The 18,203-nt window shown below is 38.0% G+C and overlaps 1 protein-coding gene and 1 non-coding gene across 2 annotated transcripts; both read left to right on the forward strand.

Moving 5' to 3' along the window:
- The first annotated feature begins 4,376 nt into the window (after positions 1-4,376).
- LOC133295365 (small nucleolar RNA R71) lies at positions 4,377-4,483 on the forward strand. Its single transcript, XR_009749326.1, has one exon. It is a non-coding gene; the product is annotated as a small nucleolar RNA R71 (small nucleolar RNA).
- A 10,755-nt stretch (positions 4,484-15,238) lies between these two features.
- On the forward strand, positions 15,239-16,036 carry LOC133295362 (glycine-rich cell wall structural protein 1.0-like; the record flags this gene model as incomplete). Its single annotated transcript, XM_061494190.1, has 2 exons — positions 15,239-15,375; positions 15,897-16,036. Coding segments are annotated over 2 exons (277 nt in total), but the record flags the coding sequence as incomplete, so codon positions are not given.
- Positions 16,037-18,203: the final 2,167 nt, after the last annotated feature.

Here is an 18,203-nt window from a genome sequence, read left to right on the forward strand (position 1 = left end):
ATCCAACTGGCAAATGGCATGCTTTTCCAAACAGCAACTGAAATGGAGACATTCCAATAGGAGTTTTGAAAGCGGTCCTATATGCCCATAAGGTGTCATCAAGTTTCTTGGACCACTGGGTCCTAGCATTCCCAACAGTCTTCTCCAATATTCTCTTCAATTCCCTGTTGGAAATCTCAACCTGACCACAAGTCTGTGGGTGATATGGAGTGCTTATTTTGTGCCTCACTCCATACTTAGCCAAGGCATACTCCACCATCCTATTATCAAAATGAGTGCCCCCATCACTAATGATAGCTCTAGGGACTCCAAATCTTGAAAATATATTCTTTCTCAGAAAAGCAATCACCACCCTGCAATCATTGGTTGGTGTAGCTATGAACGACATTTCATGTCGCCTAGAAATATTCCCAGTTCTCTGATAGTTGTCACATGCCTCCACAAACTTCTTTGCATCCTTGTATAAAGTGGGCCAGTAGAAGCCACTCATCAATACTTTTGTTGCAGTTCTCTCACCTGCAAAATGTCCACCATATGCAGAACCATGACAATGCCACAACACATCCTTCTGTTCTTCCTCTGGAATACACCGTCGGATCACACTATCTGAACATCTATAGAAAAGATATGGCTCATCCCAAATATACCTCTTAACATCATGCAGAAATTTCTTCCTCTGTTGCCATGTTAAATCCTTAGGCATCAATCCAGCAGCTTTATTATTGGCAAAATCAGCAAACCATGGTGGGGTACTGATAGAAAAGACTTTATCCCCAACCATCTCTGTTACAGCACATATTTCCAAAACATGTTCATCAGGAAACTCTTCTCTGATCACTACTTCCGGTCCTTCTTGAAGCTCTTTTTCTGTAATCCTGGATAAGTGATCAGCCACCAAATTTTCAACTCCCTTTTTGTCCTTGATTTCTACCTCAAACTCTTGCAACAGTAACAACCAGCGGAGCAATCTGGGTTTAGCATCCTGCTTGCTTAACAAATACTTTAAAGTTGCATGGTCAGTGTAAACAATAACTTTTGATCCTAACAGATATGGCCTGAATTTGTCAAATGCATACACAATAGCCCGTAATTCTTTTTCTGTAGTAGCATAATTCTTTTGTGCATCATTTAAGATCTTACTGGCATAGTAAATGACATGCAACAATTTATTCACTCTTTGGCCCAATACCACTCCTACGGCATAGTCACTGGCATCACACATTAATTCAAATGGTAATGAAAAATCAGGTGCCATCATGATAGGTGCAGTGGTCAACTTTTCTTTTAAAACATGAAATGCATGCAAACATTCATCATCAAACAGGAATTCTTGGTCCTTAACTAATAACTTGCATAAGGGCTTAGCAATTTTTGAAAAATCTTTTATGAACCGCCTATAAAATCCTGCATGCCCAAGAAAACTCCTCACACCCTTAACATTTACAGGTGGAGGAAGTTTCTCTATCACAGAAATTTTTGCCCTGTCCACCTCAATTTTATTCCTAGACACCTTGTGTCCAAGAACTATACCTTCTGTCACCATAAAGTGACATTTCTCCCAGTTCAAAACCAAATTACAGTCTTGACATCTTTTCAAAACAGAATCTAAATTCCCTAGACATACATCAAAATCAGAACCAAATACAGAAAAATCATCCATAAAAATTTCGATGCATTCTTCTATCATATCAGAAAAAATGGAAAGCATGCACCTTTGAAATGTGGCAGGAGCATTGCATAAACCGAAAGGCATCCTCCGGTATGCGAATATTCCATATGGACATGTAAAAGCAGTCTTCTCTTGATCCTCTGGTGCCACAACTATCTGATTGTACCCTGAATAACCGTCCAAGAAGCAATACAAAGCATGTCCTGCCAACCTCTCTAGCATCTGATCCAAGAAAGGAAGTGGAAAATGATCCTTCCTGGTTGCCTTATTCAGCCTCCGGTAATCAATGCACATTCTCCAGCCAGTGATTGTCCTTGTGGGAATCAACTCATTGTTCTCATTTTTCACCACAGTCATCCCCCCTTTCTTGGGCACGGTCTGCACAGTACTCACCCAAGCACTGTCTGAAATTGGGTAAATCATCCCAGCATCAAGCAACTTTGCCACCTCCTTCCTCACTACTTCCTTCATAGTGGGGTTGAGTCTCCTCTGTGGTTGCCTTACTGGTTTGACCTCTTCTTCCATCAATATTTTGTGAGTGCAAAAGGAAGGATTAATACCCTTAAGATCTGAAAACTGCCATCCAATAGCCATTTTATTCTTCTTGAGTACCTTAATCAACTTCCCTTCTTCCTCATCAGACAACATTCCATTAATGATTGCTGGATATGTTTGATCATCCCCAAGGAACACATACTTCAAATGTGAAGGTAATTCTTTAAGTTCTACCTTAGGTGCTCCTTTTGGAATGTCATCAATCTTCTTCTCAAGCTCTTTCACTTCTGGCTCTTCTTGGTAATCCTCTGTACCTGTCTCTTCTTCTGATCTTTGTTCCTCAACTAGGAATTCTTCTTTTTTATTCACTTCTTCCACAACCTCCTGTATCACATCCAATCTAAAACAATCCTCCACATCAACATGATGCTTGATGGTTTCAAATACATCAATTGTGACTGTTTCCTCATCCACCCTTAGCAACAACTTTCCTCGTTCAACATCTATCAAAGATCTTGCAGTTGCTAAAAAGGGTCTTCCTAACAATAAAGGACTTTCTGTATCCTTTTCCTCCATGTCAAGAATCACAAAATCCACTGGAAAAATAAACTTGTCTACCTTGACCAAGACATCTTCAACCACACCTTCAGGCCTCTTGATAGATCTATCTGCAAGATGCAGAATAAGATTGGTCTCCTTCAAAGTGTTAATTCCCAAAGCTCTACATACTGTCAACGGCATCAAGTTTATACTGGCTCCCAAATCACACAATGCCTTTCCCACCTCCACATCTCCTATAGCAATAGAGATACTGAAGCTTCCTGGATCTTTCATTTTTGTTGGAAGCTTCTTCTGGATTAGGGCACTACACTCTGCTGTTAGGGCCACTGTCTCACCATCAGTTAATTTCCTCTTCTTAGTAAGAAGATCCTTCATGAATTTTGCATAGTGAGGCATATTTTCTAGTGCTTCAGAAAATGGTATGTTAATTTGTAAATTTTTTAAGATATCCAGAAATCTTGCATAGTGCTGTTTCTGAATCTCTTGCTTCAACCTCTGAGGGTAGGGAACTTTAGCATAGGGAGATAAACTAACTGGCTGTTCTTTCTTGTCAGCCATCTTCTTCTTTTCCCACTTCATCATCTTTTGTGGGGAAGCATTTTTACCAACTTCTACCTCTCCTTCATTCTTATTGTCCTTCCCTTCCTCTTCTTTGTCAACTCCAACTATAACATCTCTAACAACTACTTCCTTCTCACTTTTCTCATTTCTCATTGTCTCTCCTTCATCATCAGAGACTACATCTTCAACCACAACCTCTTCTTCATTCTTTTTATTTTCCACCTTCTTTTTCCCTGGTTGAAGTACCAACCCACTTCTTGTCATAATTGCTTTACAGTGCTCCTTAGGATTCACCAGTGTATCACTTGGAAATTTCCCTTGTGGTCTCTCTGATATCTGTCTTGATAATTGACCAATATGGGTCTCCAAATTTCTAATTGATGCTTCCTGATTTCTGAAAGAAGTTCTGGTCTCCTGCATGAATGCAGTTGTCTCTTCCCTGAATGAAGTAGAACCCTGAATATAATCCTGAGTTGTCTTAGATAACTGAGCAAACGCTTTCTCCCATACAGCAGGATCACTTGACTGCTCCTTCATATGTGGTGGTGGAGGATGTAATGGTGGATTCAATTGATGGTTGGAACTATAGCTGAATCCTGCGTGTTGATTCTTGTTTTTCCATGGTGGCATATAAACATTCTTTCCCTGATTGTTGTAGTTCCTTTGATTATTCTGATCATACCACACTCCATTCACCTCTGCTTGTTCTGATGATCCCCCATAATCACACTCCTCTGTCACATGGCCCTTGCCACAGATAGCACATACACTCTTTGTTTCCACAGAAGCTACCTTTTGTGAAGAGAGTTGCTTAATAAGGGTATCTAATTGTTGCTGCTGTTGTCTCTGTGTCTGCATCAGTTGATCATTCCTTGCCAACAGAGCATCATACCCATCCAACCTGATAATTCCTGTCCTTCTGTCCGCCACTGGAGCATTATCAAATTCTTGAGATGCTAATGACTCAAAGATATCCAAGGCTTCTTGAGGGGTCTTGGTAGTCAATGATCCACCAGCAGTGGCATGCACCAAGGTTCTAGTGTTAGTGGTTATTCCTTGCAGGAAGATTGCTGCTTGTTGCCATGCCTCAATTCCATGCTGTGGACATTTCCTCAACAAAATCTTGAATCTCTCTCAAGCCTCATAAATAGATTCTGACTCTTTCTGCTTAAAGCTTATAATTTCATCCTTCAACTTGGCCCTCTTGGATGCTGAGAAAAACCTTTGCAAGAACTTGGTTTGCAAATCATCCCAAGTTGTTATACTTCCTTGTGGCAATGATTGCAGCCATCTCCTTGCATCATCCGTCAGTGAATGAGTGAATAGTCTCAACAGAATTGCATCTCTTGTGACACCATTTATCTTCACAGTATCACTCAACAATAGGAAGTTCTCTATGTGCAAGTAAGGGTCCTCCGCACTGGTTCCAGCAAACTGATCCTTCTGCACCAAATGTATCAAAGCAGGCTTCAATTCAAAGTTGTTGGGATCCACTGTTGGGCGCACAACACTCCCAATTGGAGGAATCACTGCAGGAGTCATGAACTCTCCCAGTGTCCTCTGTGGTGGTGGTGGTCTGTGATTCTCTGCCATTATATCTTCCTGATTAACCGTACTTGATTCACCAATTTCTTGCAACTGTCTCCTTTGCCTGGCTGCCGTTTTTTGCTTCCTCAATGTCCTTTCTAATTCTGGATCATACAACAACAAATTTGGATCAAGTGTACCTCGCATATACCAGAATCAAAATTACCCAGAAACTTAACATAAACTAAAATACTGAAAATAAAAGGATTCAATCTCAGAATTCTATAGTATCAGTTAGTGTTGAAAAACAAATTCCCCGGCAACGGCGCCAAAAACTTGTTGGACGTTTAGCAAGTGCACTAGTCGTACAAGTAATAAAATGATGAGTAAAGATCGTTCCCACGAGGAATTGTGTTCAAACACCAATATACCATAGAAAACTAATTTGAATCAAATAAGAGTTTGTAAAAATCATGAATAATTTGTCACCAGAAAATTGATTGTAAGTAATTTGACACAAAGTAAATATGGATTACGAATTAATAAAAACAACAAGTAGTCAGAAAACAACTTTCCTCCATGATAACCCATATAAAAATTGATCATATGATGAATTCCTTTCCATGTGATGTTAATCAACCTTTTACTTATCATCAAGATGTAATCCCTTACTACCCTGATAGATACATTAATCAGAAACCCCAATCCCTTGGTGATCTCTTTCTTAATACATGCATGAAATACTAAGGTTTTAAGATTACATCAGAATTCTAGCATCAATCCCTTGAGTACTAGAATTCTGATGTTGAGATTATCAAATACAGAAGTCATATAAACATCCTTGTTCTATACTACTTCTTTGATAGAAATAATTAACTCAGAAAATCTCAAATCAACACATGAAAAATACTTCATCATATTAATCAAATCAACATAATATTATCATGGAGTTCCATTGCATTTAGACTACAAAGACTCTACTCAGACATGACTAAGGAATAAATAAGAGAAGAAGAAACAAACTTCATTTCCATGTTGAAAGTCTTCAATCTTCAAACTATTACAAGGAAATCCTAATACAAAAACTAAGAGAATTTAGAGAGAAGTCAGACTAAGTTTAAGAGAGAGAGTTCAGATCCCCCAGATTCTGATCTAAGTGACAAGGCTTTGCCTTATATAGTGTTACAATTAAAAACAGAAAACTGATGTGGGCGCTAAAACGTCCATAAGTGGCCGTTTTAGCGTCCATGCTTTACGTATGCTCAACTGCTTTTAACTGATTTCAACGCTAAAACGTTAAGGAATGACCATTTTAGTGTCCAAACTTGGTGAATGCTCAACTAACTTTAACTGACTCCAACGCTAAAACGTTTGATTTGGACGTTTTAGCGGTGAAGACCAGAATCTTTTTCCACTTTAGGGCGCTAAAACGCATATTGCAGGCCGTTTTAGTGCCCAAGACCAGCAATTTTCCATCTTCTTAGTGTAGCAGCGCGCTAAAACGCTCTGTGTGGACGTTTTAGCGCTCATCACCAGCAAGTTTTGGCCTCTTCCTGTAACAGGGCGCTAAAACGCTCAGTGTGGACATTTTAGCGCTCAACACCAGCAAGTTTTGGTCTCTTCCTGTAACAGGGCGCTAAAACGCTCAGTGTGGACGTTTTAGCGCTCAACACTTAGGCAATTTTTCTCCTCTTGAGCTCCAGAATCTTCTTCCTTCTCCAGTTGTCTTTCAAGCTTGCTTTTCCTACAAGAATCATACAAATTTCCAATAAAGCTCTTGAACTTGTAATTGAGGACATCTTAGGACATTAACCTTGTTTTTCATCATTTAATCACACAATTTGATCCTAATTCCTACTAAAAACCATGATGAACTAAGGGTTCATCAATTTCAAAGCCGACTTCAATAGGCATCTCGGCTAACATCCAGCAATTCAGTATCATGATCAAAACAGGATCGAATTTTAGTAAGCATAAAAATAACACGCTGGAACATGCCAATGGGCCCCAATTAAAAAGACCCGAGCTGGTTTATGTTACTCCCATGGCAGGAACCATCCTCTAGCGCAAGCAGGATGGTTACAAAATATTAAGGAAGCTTTCTTTTCCTTTCCTTTATATCCCAGAAGTTATGATCATGACTTCTTACTTGACCAAATTCTTGTATGCTGTGGAATTTCCATAAGCATTCTTATGCGAGATGTATAATTTTGAAAGCTGGTCAACATTATTATGCATATGTTTAGTATTATATGTTGACAAAAGCAAGTCAACAGATATTTTAAAAATTATCGAGAAAAAAGGAGCATCAGATTTCACCATGAGGCCACATTCCCCATGTTTCATGGAATATAGATGATGATCAACAAATTGGGGAGCATGGAGCCTTCATGATGGACGCTCAATCAAATCAGACAGAATGAATTATGGTCAACTAATAATTATTGTTGATTGATGCTGCTCAATTATTAATTGTTAATTGCAATTATTATCTAATTACACCTGGATAATTACTGATTGTTAATTGAAGCAAAAGTATTGCTAATTGCCTACTCCATGCTTTATTATGTTGCATTTATTTTCGCAAAGAATAATCGAATAGGTGATGTGGAGATCCCCTCTAAAAAAGGGAAGGAGATCCAGATTCACTCCAATAAAGAAGGAAATCCACCCAGATGAATGCAAGGCTTGAGTGAAAGAAGCCAAGCCAGAATGAAGAGCCGAGGCATGAGAGGACGGGCTCAAGAAAAAAGGCGAATACCGCCCCCACCGTGGATTGAGAAGATAGCCAACTCCAATTAAAAGACCACGACAAATGAAGCCAGGTTCAGATAAAGTGGAACCGCAAAGGAAGTGGGGCCCAAGTTAAAAAGCCATGCAAGAAGAAGCAACAATGCAATTCAAGGAGACAAAATGCGTCTCCTTAAATATAAGGCTTCAAAAAAAGAAGCCAAGTCAGACCGGCCCTCCGGGATAGAAATTGTTTATTAAATGGAGCCAATCAATCATAAAAGTTGGAGACGGAGATGGCGAGATCCAATCCGCGATAAAATTTGAAGAAGGAAAAGAAATAAAGCAACTCAACCATAGAGTCGAGTCCAATTACTCAAGACAAATTAAAAAAAAAAAACCCGGCGGAAGACCCGGGCATCTGCAAAGCCAGCCAATCAGCATTCAAACAAGTCTGGTGGCTAGTAAATATAAAGTTGATCGGCAGGCAACTACAGGCCAAGTGAACAGAAACTTGCACCAATGGTCAGATAGTCAACATTTAAATTTTTATCAGCTTATTTGATATATTAATTTGTGATAATGATATGAGCACACTAACAATTAATGGGCGAAGCCCATTTCCAATTGCATTATCTCCATAATTTCAGGACATCTAAAGGAAATTTGGGAAGTCAGCATGCCTTATGTATAAAGATCATAAAATGATGATCCAACAAATTCATTCCTCCTTGAGATGTTCTAGCAAAGAAAGAGCAATAGGGCCATAGCCCCGATAAATAAGCAAATTGGCTGTGCATCCAAGTTCCAAAAGCTTTTGACACTAAATTCAAAGATCAAAAGCACTCTGATCACAGCGTCGGGATCCAAAATATAAATATGAAGACGGATTGCAATCCTTGCGACAGGATGGCACTTAAATTCGAGATAAAGACCGGCCTTTCGGGATATAAATGGTTGCTAAATAAAGACCGACCCTCCGAGATATAAATGGTTAATCAAACGAAAGATTGAAGATGCAAATCGGAGGCAAAATGGAGATGGATATGACGAGATCCAATCCAATCCAAGTCGAAGGCGGATATGGTGAGATCCAATCAGAGACAGAGATAAAGATCCGAGATGCAAATCGGAGGCAAAATGGAGATGGACATGGCGAGATCTAATCCAATCCAAGTCGAAGGCGGATATGCCGAGATCCAATCCGGGATAGAGATAGAGATCTGAGATGCAAATCGGAAATAAAATGACGACGGATATGGAGATCCAACCCAGGATAAATATAAATCCAAGAGATAAACTGGAAGACGGATCCAATCTGGGTTCAAATGTAAGAGTAATGCATGCATGCGACATCAACATAAATCTGAGATACAAGCGCAATTTGTCACGTTGACTCTGATCAAGTCAAAATGCTCTGTACTAAGGTCGAAAGACCCAAGTGGGACATGTGACAATACTGCATTTACCTTGGATAGTACCAGGTTACGAAACCCAGGTCATGATTGAAGGCGACAATGAGCACCTTCATCAATGCTGACTTAACAAAACGTTAAGTTAAAACAAACGTGCGTCACAGAGAGTGACAAAAAGCGGAATCCGTATAATGCTTTGACCTCGTCCCGGTCAATATACTGGAACTCGTAAAATGCACGAGTTGCGAAAATAAGAATTTATTCGAGTTGTAAAAATAACCCGTCTTGGATGAGGGACAACTCGGATAAGGTTTGGTATTCTTAGAAAATTGCCTAAGTTACAAACCTAGATAACAAGGATACAAGCTTGTTTATCAAAATCAAGAGAATGCTAAAGTCCTAAGAAGTATTTAACGAATACTTCAGGCAACTCTAGAATCAGATGAACCTCGAATACTTAGAAAAATATATCTAAGTTATCAGGGAGGCATAAAACTCAAGATGCGAGTATAAAGGCAAAATCATTCAGCGGGAGTCTCACCCCGTTCTATCTGAACGTCACGGCAATGCAAGCCGGACTCAAAAAGGTGAATGATTTTGATCAAATCAAAATCTGTGAAACACACGGTATGCACAGCCAAGTTGAAACAGAAGACGATATCACAATGACATTCTGGAAAAGCCGAGCTCAAGTGAATAAAGCTGCAACATATAAAATTGGTCTAAATTCAACTCTGCAAACGAAACATGCGGAGAACAGGGAACAAAACCCCGCAACATCAGTGAAAAAGGATCCCAAAAATCCTCAAATCAGCAAAAAGGCAAATTGCAAAAGCAAGACACTATTCCGACATAAAGATGCTTGATTAAAATAATACAGCCCGACAACCCGGATTTCCGAACTGCCGGACTGGGGGGCAAGTGCAGGAATACAACTAAAATTAAAAGAAGAAAGCAACAATCCTCATAAGTCAAGATCTCGGTACGACAATAAAAAATACTGGTCAACAAGTCCGAGCTACGTACCTCGACCAAAAAGGTTGAGGGAGGAATGTTGAAACAGCATACACGGCACCCGGCTCATTAAGCTCGGCACCGAAGAAAGAACGAAATAAGAATAAATCCGAAACACGGATCGACAAGAATCCATGGTTTCAGAACATGGATCAATGAATCAATAAAACTCGACAAAGAGGTCGACATAATAGCTGAAGCCATACAACAAAGGCTAACAAGGCTCAGACGATGAACATAGCCGACTTCCAGACATTGAGAATAAAATATTCGCAAAATACGATAAAAAGTAATGCACAGCAACCCTGTATCTCGGACACCCAGATTGCCGGGCTGAGGGGCAACAACCCAGGATAGAAATTCGAGATAAAGAATGAAGACGGGTTTGGAGAGATGGGATCCTGGAAAAAAGGATCACACCCCAATCCGAGATAAAATGAAGACCGATTTGGAGAGATGGGATCCTGAGAAAAAGGATCACACCCCAACCCGCGATAAAATGAAGACCGGTTTGGAGAGATGGGATCCTGGAAAAAAGGATCACACCCCAATCCGAGATAAAATGAAGACCTGTTTGGAGAGATGGGATCCTGGAAAAAGGATCACACCCCAACCCGCGATGAAATGAAGACGGGTTTAGAGAGATGGGATCCTGGAAGAAAGGATCACACCCCAACCCGCGATTACTGACAAGAAAGTTGGTAAGGAGAACTGAAAACTCACATCCGGGATCCAAGAAATGGACACGTGGACACAACGATGTTAAGCCGAATTACAAGGATGATGCGCTTGGGGGCAACTTGTCTGTTCGATCCGAACAACTCAGGCTCATTCATCACCCGATTATATGGAATGTACGCAGTATCTTGTCGGGTTCATGCTCAACCCGCCGAGATAAGGGGCAATGAAGTGCCATTCACCGTTCCAAAAATTCAAAGCCTAGAACACCTGGGAAAGTCAAAATAAGCCAAAGTCAAAAATGACACTCTAACAAGAAGCCGAGTTAAACAGTATAAAGCCAAGGAATTGGAAACCTACGACTAGCAACGAGCAAGATCCTGGATAGAAAACGGGTTGAAAAATAAAGGGCAGATTGGTACGACCTTAATCAAGGCACCTTATTGGGTTAAAAGCAAAAAGCGGAAGTCCGCATGGAAGACCTTGGCTAGGTCATTTTGTTTAGTTAACGCTGAAAAACTAAATCTGAATCAATAAAGCCATCATGCAAGAAGTTGGGCTCAAAGAGAAAGCCTCGGAAGGAGAAGCCGAGCTCGATGTTGAAAGGAGGCAAACACCGCCTCACCAAAGCACCACCTCAGCCAAAAAAGGTTGAAGGAGAAATACAGAAATCGCATATTCAATACTCAGTTTACTAAAATTAGCTGAATGAATGATAGAGATAATAACTGCAATCGCTAACCCAATTAAGTCGGCCAAGGAAAGTGCCAAGAAAATTGCTTCAATGAAGGTGTCAAGTCAAAGCAAGGATTCGACTGCTAACTTGAAATTCAAATACAGATATTACTGTTATTACATACAGGTATACGACAACTCTTATCCAGGTTATACGAATGATGCTTAGGGGCAACTCGCCAGTTGGATCCCAACTACTCAAGCTCATTCGTTACCCAATTACACATGCAGAATATCTTACCGGGTTCATGCATAACCCGTCCACATAATTGACAAGGGAAAATCATTCCCGGTTCCAGAAGAAAGCTACAAGCTCAGGACGTGTGCGTATGGAATGATGCTTGGGGGCAGCTCGCCAGTTGGATCCCAACCACTCAAGCTCATCCCAAATTCGGTACAGGAATACGTGAAATATTTTCCATGGTTTATGATCAACCCGACGAGAGAAGGGGCAATGAGGACCCCAGTTTAAGAGCTTGAGATGTAAGGAACATATATGCAAAAAGTTTACAAAAAATCAAATGTCTTCAGCTCAGCAGAAAACCTGAAGCAAAAGGCAAGACAATTCACCCTGGCAGCCTGGACAACCAAACTACCGGGCTGGGGGAAACTGTTATGGACCTGACAAAGGCCTATATTCTAGAAGGCCCGAATAGGGCTAAACAACTAAGAGGGAATTAAGAAAATATTCCTTATTTATAGTAATCCTATTACGGCAGCAATGGATCAACAATTGGACCCCCAATACTCTTAAGAGGCCCAAAAGTCCACTCCTGCCAAGTAACCCATCTATAAATAAGGGGTTAAACCAATAAGGTACACACACTCTAAACCCTCTCTCTTAGCTTGTCACTGTGCACACACCCCACGCCTTGACTATGTCGTTATATTATTGTAAACAGTGATCCGCTTATCTTTAGGGTACCTCTCCTATACATATCTGAGGGAGGGCAAACAGATCCTATATTAACATACCAATCTATGATTGGACATATCAATCTATCAGATCGTAACAGATACCATTATATTTGGAGATTTACAAATAGTTTCTCAATTGAAAAGATTAAAAGGACAAATTAATATTTTATTTTATTTTTGGATTACAAAGGGAAACTAAGAAAGACAAATTAATTTTAATTTAAAAGAAAAGAAGATTTTTTTCTTCTTCATAAATCATTCCCATTACCCATGGATGTCAATTAATCTGGATACAAGTCGGACAGAATCTTAAGGAGGATATTGTTCTCCCTACTAATTTTTTTTAAAAAAATGAAATAAAATTGTGGCACATGTTACCTTAGTCCTCCAACTCATGAGAATATAAACTTTATAGTTATTATTTTCATAAGTTTAATACATCTGATCTTTTAATAGTCACATTTAGTTACATGCAAAAGTTAATTATGTAGCATTTATTAGGGTGATTATTCAAACATTGAACTATGCATCAACAAATGCAATATATGCTCAACCACCAATTATTAAAGAGAAACACACTCCAACACTCTCCATCAATTAAAACCTAATTCAGACATTTGTTATGAGCAGTGCAAAGTCATGAACCAACCCCTTTTGGCTTTAATTGTCACATAGTATCATTAACAAACTTAAACTTAAATCTTAAACACAACATGTATCAGGGTAGAAGCGGATTAGGACGGATTAGTTCAGACCAAAAAAATTTGGATTGAATAAGTCTGACACGCTTCCTAGACATAACATTTGAGCTTGATATATTTAGCTGATATTTTTTTAAGCTTAACCTATAAAAATATGGGACTTATTAATCTCCTTTAATAAAAGATAAGTTGCATCATGCCATACAAACAAATTATGTGGATTCCATCATTTTTTAAAAATAAAAAATAAAACAAAAAAATCGCATAATTTTTATGCCTCACTAGCATAAGATAATTGTCTCCTATAAACAATTTAAACGCTAAAAATATTTAACACCTTTCTAGATTATAAATATGTTAACAAGTTTAGAATTTCATATAGAATAACAGATCACCAAAGCCTTTAAATGGACTAACAAATATATAATTTCAAGACATTACAATAAAACATTAATTTAATAATAATAATAATAATAATAATAATAATAATATGTTATATATGTTTACTTAAAATAAGTGAACTTTAAAATTGTATAAGTTTAACTGAAAACTTACTTTTTAACTAAATTATTCTTGTAAAATACGTTGACCAAAATTCTTTATGGGCTGAGTCTTTCATGTAACAAGATAGCTTTATCATCTCCCGCAGATACAAAAACATGGTGGGATTCATCATGATTTTTTTTTTTTTTTATAAAAATAAACACATTTTTTTTTTAAGTCAGCCGCGTAAGAAAACACTTCTCCTATAATAGAAGAAGTGTTTTTCCCATTTTTTATTAAACAAACTAGAACAGGTCAATAGGTACCTGACCAATACCACCCGTAATTCCAAGCCATACAATCTTGCTAGATAAAACATATATTGATAAGTAGAGATTTAATAAATGATTTTTTATATTATAATTTATATTATATTTCTTTAATATATCATCTTACGCAAGAGTTCATTAGACTTGTAATATGGATATCAGGCCTTTTTTTGTTATATATTGTGCTGACTTAATTTTACTAAAAAATAGAGACAATAAGAATTGAATTTGTAATCTTATTATCACGACTCGAGCAAAAAAATGAATTTTTATAGATATAAAATTAATCTCAAGTGAAACAGATATGAAATTAATTTGAAGTGAAACCACGTAACAATTATCAAATTCTCTTATTAATTTGTCTGTCCTACACTTTATATTATCACTTGAGCCAACCCTCAATTCGATATTTTGGGTCAATGTAATTATCACTTATACTTCCTTAGTTATCAAACGCGTTGTTTAATGTGCGGTTGTTGGGTAAACTCTTCCTTCATCTAATCTAGAAACCACAAGTAGTCGAATGTTATACAAAAATCAAAATTTGTTGAATTATTCGCTAACTTCATGCCTAAACAATGACCTATTACCATCCTTTTTTGTTTTCATTCATTGACTCAGTTTGGAGTCATCTTATTATATCGAATAGCTCATGTTGACATTTCAAACATTTTTCAGTTCGCGCTATATACTTCATGTGTCTTGAATATATGTGACAAATTGTCTCTTTTGTTAATGTTAAATCCAGCACATATTCAAATTCAGATTTCAGAAATTTGACTTCTAGTTTCGCTCGCTACAGCAGTCAAATTTAGTGGAACCTTTGTCCAAGAATCGTTACAACTCTGTTAGAACTGTTTCATCATCAAATAGAACGTCTCCCCAAGATACTTTGTTGCAAGTATACCTTTCTCTCCACGCATTGATTTTAAAACAATGTTAAATTATTCCATTGACCTCATAGTTTGACTAAATTTTTAAAGGAAAATATGTCTTTTCAGCCGCTGTAAAGACACTGTTCCGTGCAGCAGTCATATTTTCAGGATACGGTTCCGTATTTTGAAAAGCATGTGTCGGTTACAAATAACTACTATGCAACAACAATAGATTAAGGGTGTGCATAACAACCATTTTGTTCCCTGACACTGTTTCTGAAAAGAAACAATTCTTTTCTATTTCTGTGCCTTGGAACAGTTTCTGAGAAAAAAAATGTGTTTGATAGCCTGTTTTATTTTTATTTCGAGAATAAGAATTGTGTTTGATAACACAACGAATAATAGAATAAAAAATTATTCTTATTAAGCATAAAAAAATTTCGAATCATCACTTTCCTTTTCATATGATGGAGGTGGCGGCGATGGTAATGGTGGCAGTTGTAGTAGTGGCGTCGAGGTGGTTAAGGTGATGGTATGGTGGTGGCAGTAGTGGTGACGATGGTGGTAGTGGTAACGGCGGTAGCGGTGGTGGTGACGGTAGTGGCTATGGCGATGATGAAGGTGATGGTGGCGGTGGTCGTAGTGATAATGGTGGTGACAGTGATGGTAGGGGTGATGGTGAAGGTGACGTAGAGGTGGCAATGGTGACAACATTGATGGTGGTGATAATGGTGGCGGTGGTGGTGGTGATGATGACATGGTGGTGGCGGCGATGACGGCGATAGTGGTTGCGACAATGGTGGTGATGATGACATGATGGTGGCAGTGGCAGCGGCAGTGGTGACAGTAGTGGCTGCGGCGATGGTGTAGTGGTGGCGTCATGGTGGTGGTGGTGGTGGCAGTGGCTACGATGATGGTGGTGATGATGATAGTAGTGGTGGTGGTGTTAATGATGGTGATGATGGCTGTGATGTAGAGGCAGCGATGGTGACAGCAGTGGCCGCAGCGATGGTTGTGATAATGGTGGTGATGGTGTTGGTGGCAGTAGTGGTGGTGATGGTGATGACTTGGTGGTGGCGTTGGCGATGGTGTAGTGGTGGTAACGGTAGCATAGTGGCGACGGCGACAACAGTAATGGCGGTGGTTGTGACGACAGTGGCTGCGACAATGGTGATGATGATGACATGGTGGTGGCGGTGGCGGAGGTAGTAGTAATGATGGTGGCGGTGGCAGCGATGGTAGTGGTGGTGGTGACAGCTGTGGCTGCGACGAAGGTGATGGTGATGAAATGGTAATGGTGGCGGCGGCAGTGATGGCATTAGTAGTGGTGGCGTCGTGGTGGTGACGGCAGTGGCTACGATGATGGTGGTGGTGGTTGGTGATGGTGGTAGTGATAATGGTGGTGACAGTGATGGTGGTGGTGGTAACGTGGAGGTGGTGGTGGTACGACGATAGTGACGGTGGTCGTGTCGGGATGGTGGTGGCGGTGGTGATGATAGTAGTGGTGGAGAGTAATTGTGAGCGATAAGTGTTTCTCATTTTGTGCCCGGGAACAAAAAAAAATTGATTCTTTTTTCTGTTCCTCAGCACAAAAATTAAACCGGTTCATCCCAATAACAAAAAAATAAACTGATTTTATCAAACGAGTTTTCTATCCAACTTTTTTCCCGAAAGCAAAATTATAAAAAAAATTGATTATGGAAAAGTTATCATGCACGCCATAATAGAACCCATTTTTAAATATATCTTTATAGTTTAAAAGTTTATTATTAGGTTCTCGTATTTTAAAAACAATTATGATTAGATCCTTACAATTTAGCAGAGTTTTCAATTAAGTCCATATTAAATTTAAAATTTTGCAACTAAGTCCTAAAATATGAACCAGCAACATATAATGACCTGTATTATTTATTTAAATTCAGAAAAAAAAATTTTGAATAATAAATTCACTTATCCAATCAATTTCAACTTTTTGGGAAATTTTCATAATTTATCTTTGCTCCGTTTTCTCCTTCCTCTCATCTAAAGGTGGGTATAATTCGATCCAAATCGATTTTTTTTTTTTCTGAATCAAATCAATTGGTTTAAATAGATTCGGTTCAAAGATTCAAAAACCCATTTATTTTTTGGTTTAAATAGATTCTCTTCCCTACGTTTATTTTTCCCAAACATATTTGGAACCAACTTATGATCATCAAAATCAGTTTATGATTTATATCTGGTTCCGAACCAGTTTAAAATTGTTCGGATATGCAAATCAGTTCTACATCAATTTTGAACCGGTTGTGACGATTTGAGTTAAAACAAATCAGTTTGATTCTTCTGATTTTCCAAACCAGTATTATTTAATTTTTAAACTGTCTTATAAAACTAATGCAAGTCTCAAAATTAGTTTAGAAAAATTCACTTCAATTGGATTTAATTCAGTTGACTTGCATAGCGCCGCTACTCCTATCTCTCAACCGAACTTTCAATAGCAATGTGATCACGGGAAAAAATCGTTGGCTAGTTTTGGAAATGTTTCTTAAAATGCATTAAAAAATCATAAGTACTAGACTGGAAATAAGGCTCGAAAAAATCATCGCCAACCATTTAAAAAAAAAAAAACCAAAATGTTATCTGAAGGAGATGGGGGCTTAAAGACCCAACTACAAAGACATATCTCTAATTTATAATGCTTAGCTACCCAATTAGCCGTTGGCATTTCTATTCCTCCACACCACTCATGGGGTATTGTTATTATCCAGTTTTTCTTTTAGGTACCGATCCTCATGCATCAAGCTTAATATAGTAGGCCAAAAAAAAAAAAAACACGTACAATATGCTCAATGCTTTATCAGATATCCTTTAATATGTTATCATTTATTTTTTGGAGAGATATGTCATTGGATATCTACTTTTTTCTTTTTTCGTTTTGGTATCCTGCATATCTACTTTATTTGTTGGTTACAATTATAATTGTTTGGTGTTTACTATGTATAAGTATAACTAGGAACTAATAAATGTTTAAAAACAAAGGTACATAAAAAAAAGGTAGGTTAATTGTATGAAAGAAGTTAACTTTGGAGGAACAAAAAATGAATATCAAGATCACATGTGACATGACACTCTTATACACAAATCTTGTTTTATATAACGGCATTAGATTATATTAGATATTAATTTTAAATCTAATTATCCTAATATCTATAAGGGAAAAATATCCTCTTAAACGACAACCATTTTAGTTAAAATTAATTTTTTTATTTAATATTTAAATTAAAAAAATCTCTCAGTGTCTCCCACCATAATTTTTATTTCTCTCATCATAAAGCACAATAATTTTGACTAAACTAATATAATTTTATGTCCTTTAAAAGAATATCTATAATAGTATCTAGAAATAAAATATAGTAAATATTTCATCCCAAAATGTTAACAGACGCCAATTAGTGGCGGGGAATTAGAAGAACTTTTATACGATTAAATATGCTCAAACCTCATTATTATCATTGATAAAAAAAATGTATATA

This window comes from Gastrolobium bilobum, unplaced genomic scaffold (assembly GCF_033153095.1).
Source record: "Gastrolobium bilobum isolate Gb01-03AN ecotype WA unplaced genomic scaffold, APGP_CSIRO_Gbil_v1 utg73190, whole genome shotgun sequence".
Taxonomy (NCBI): domain Eukaryota; kingdom Viridiplantae; phylum Streptophyta; class Magnoliopsida; order Fabales; family Fabaceae; genus Gastrolobium; species Gastrolobium bilobum.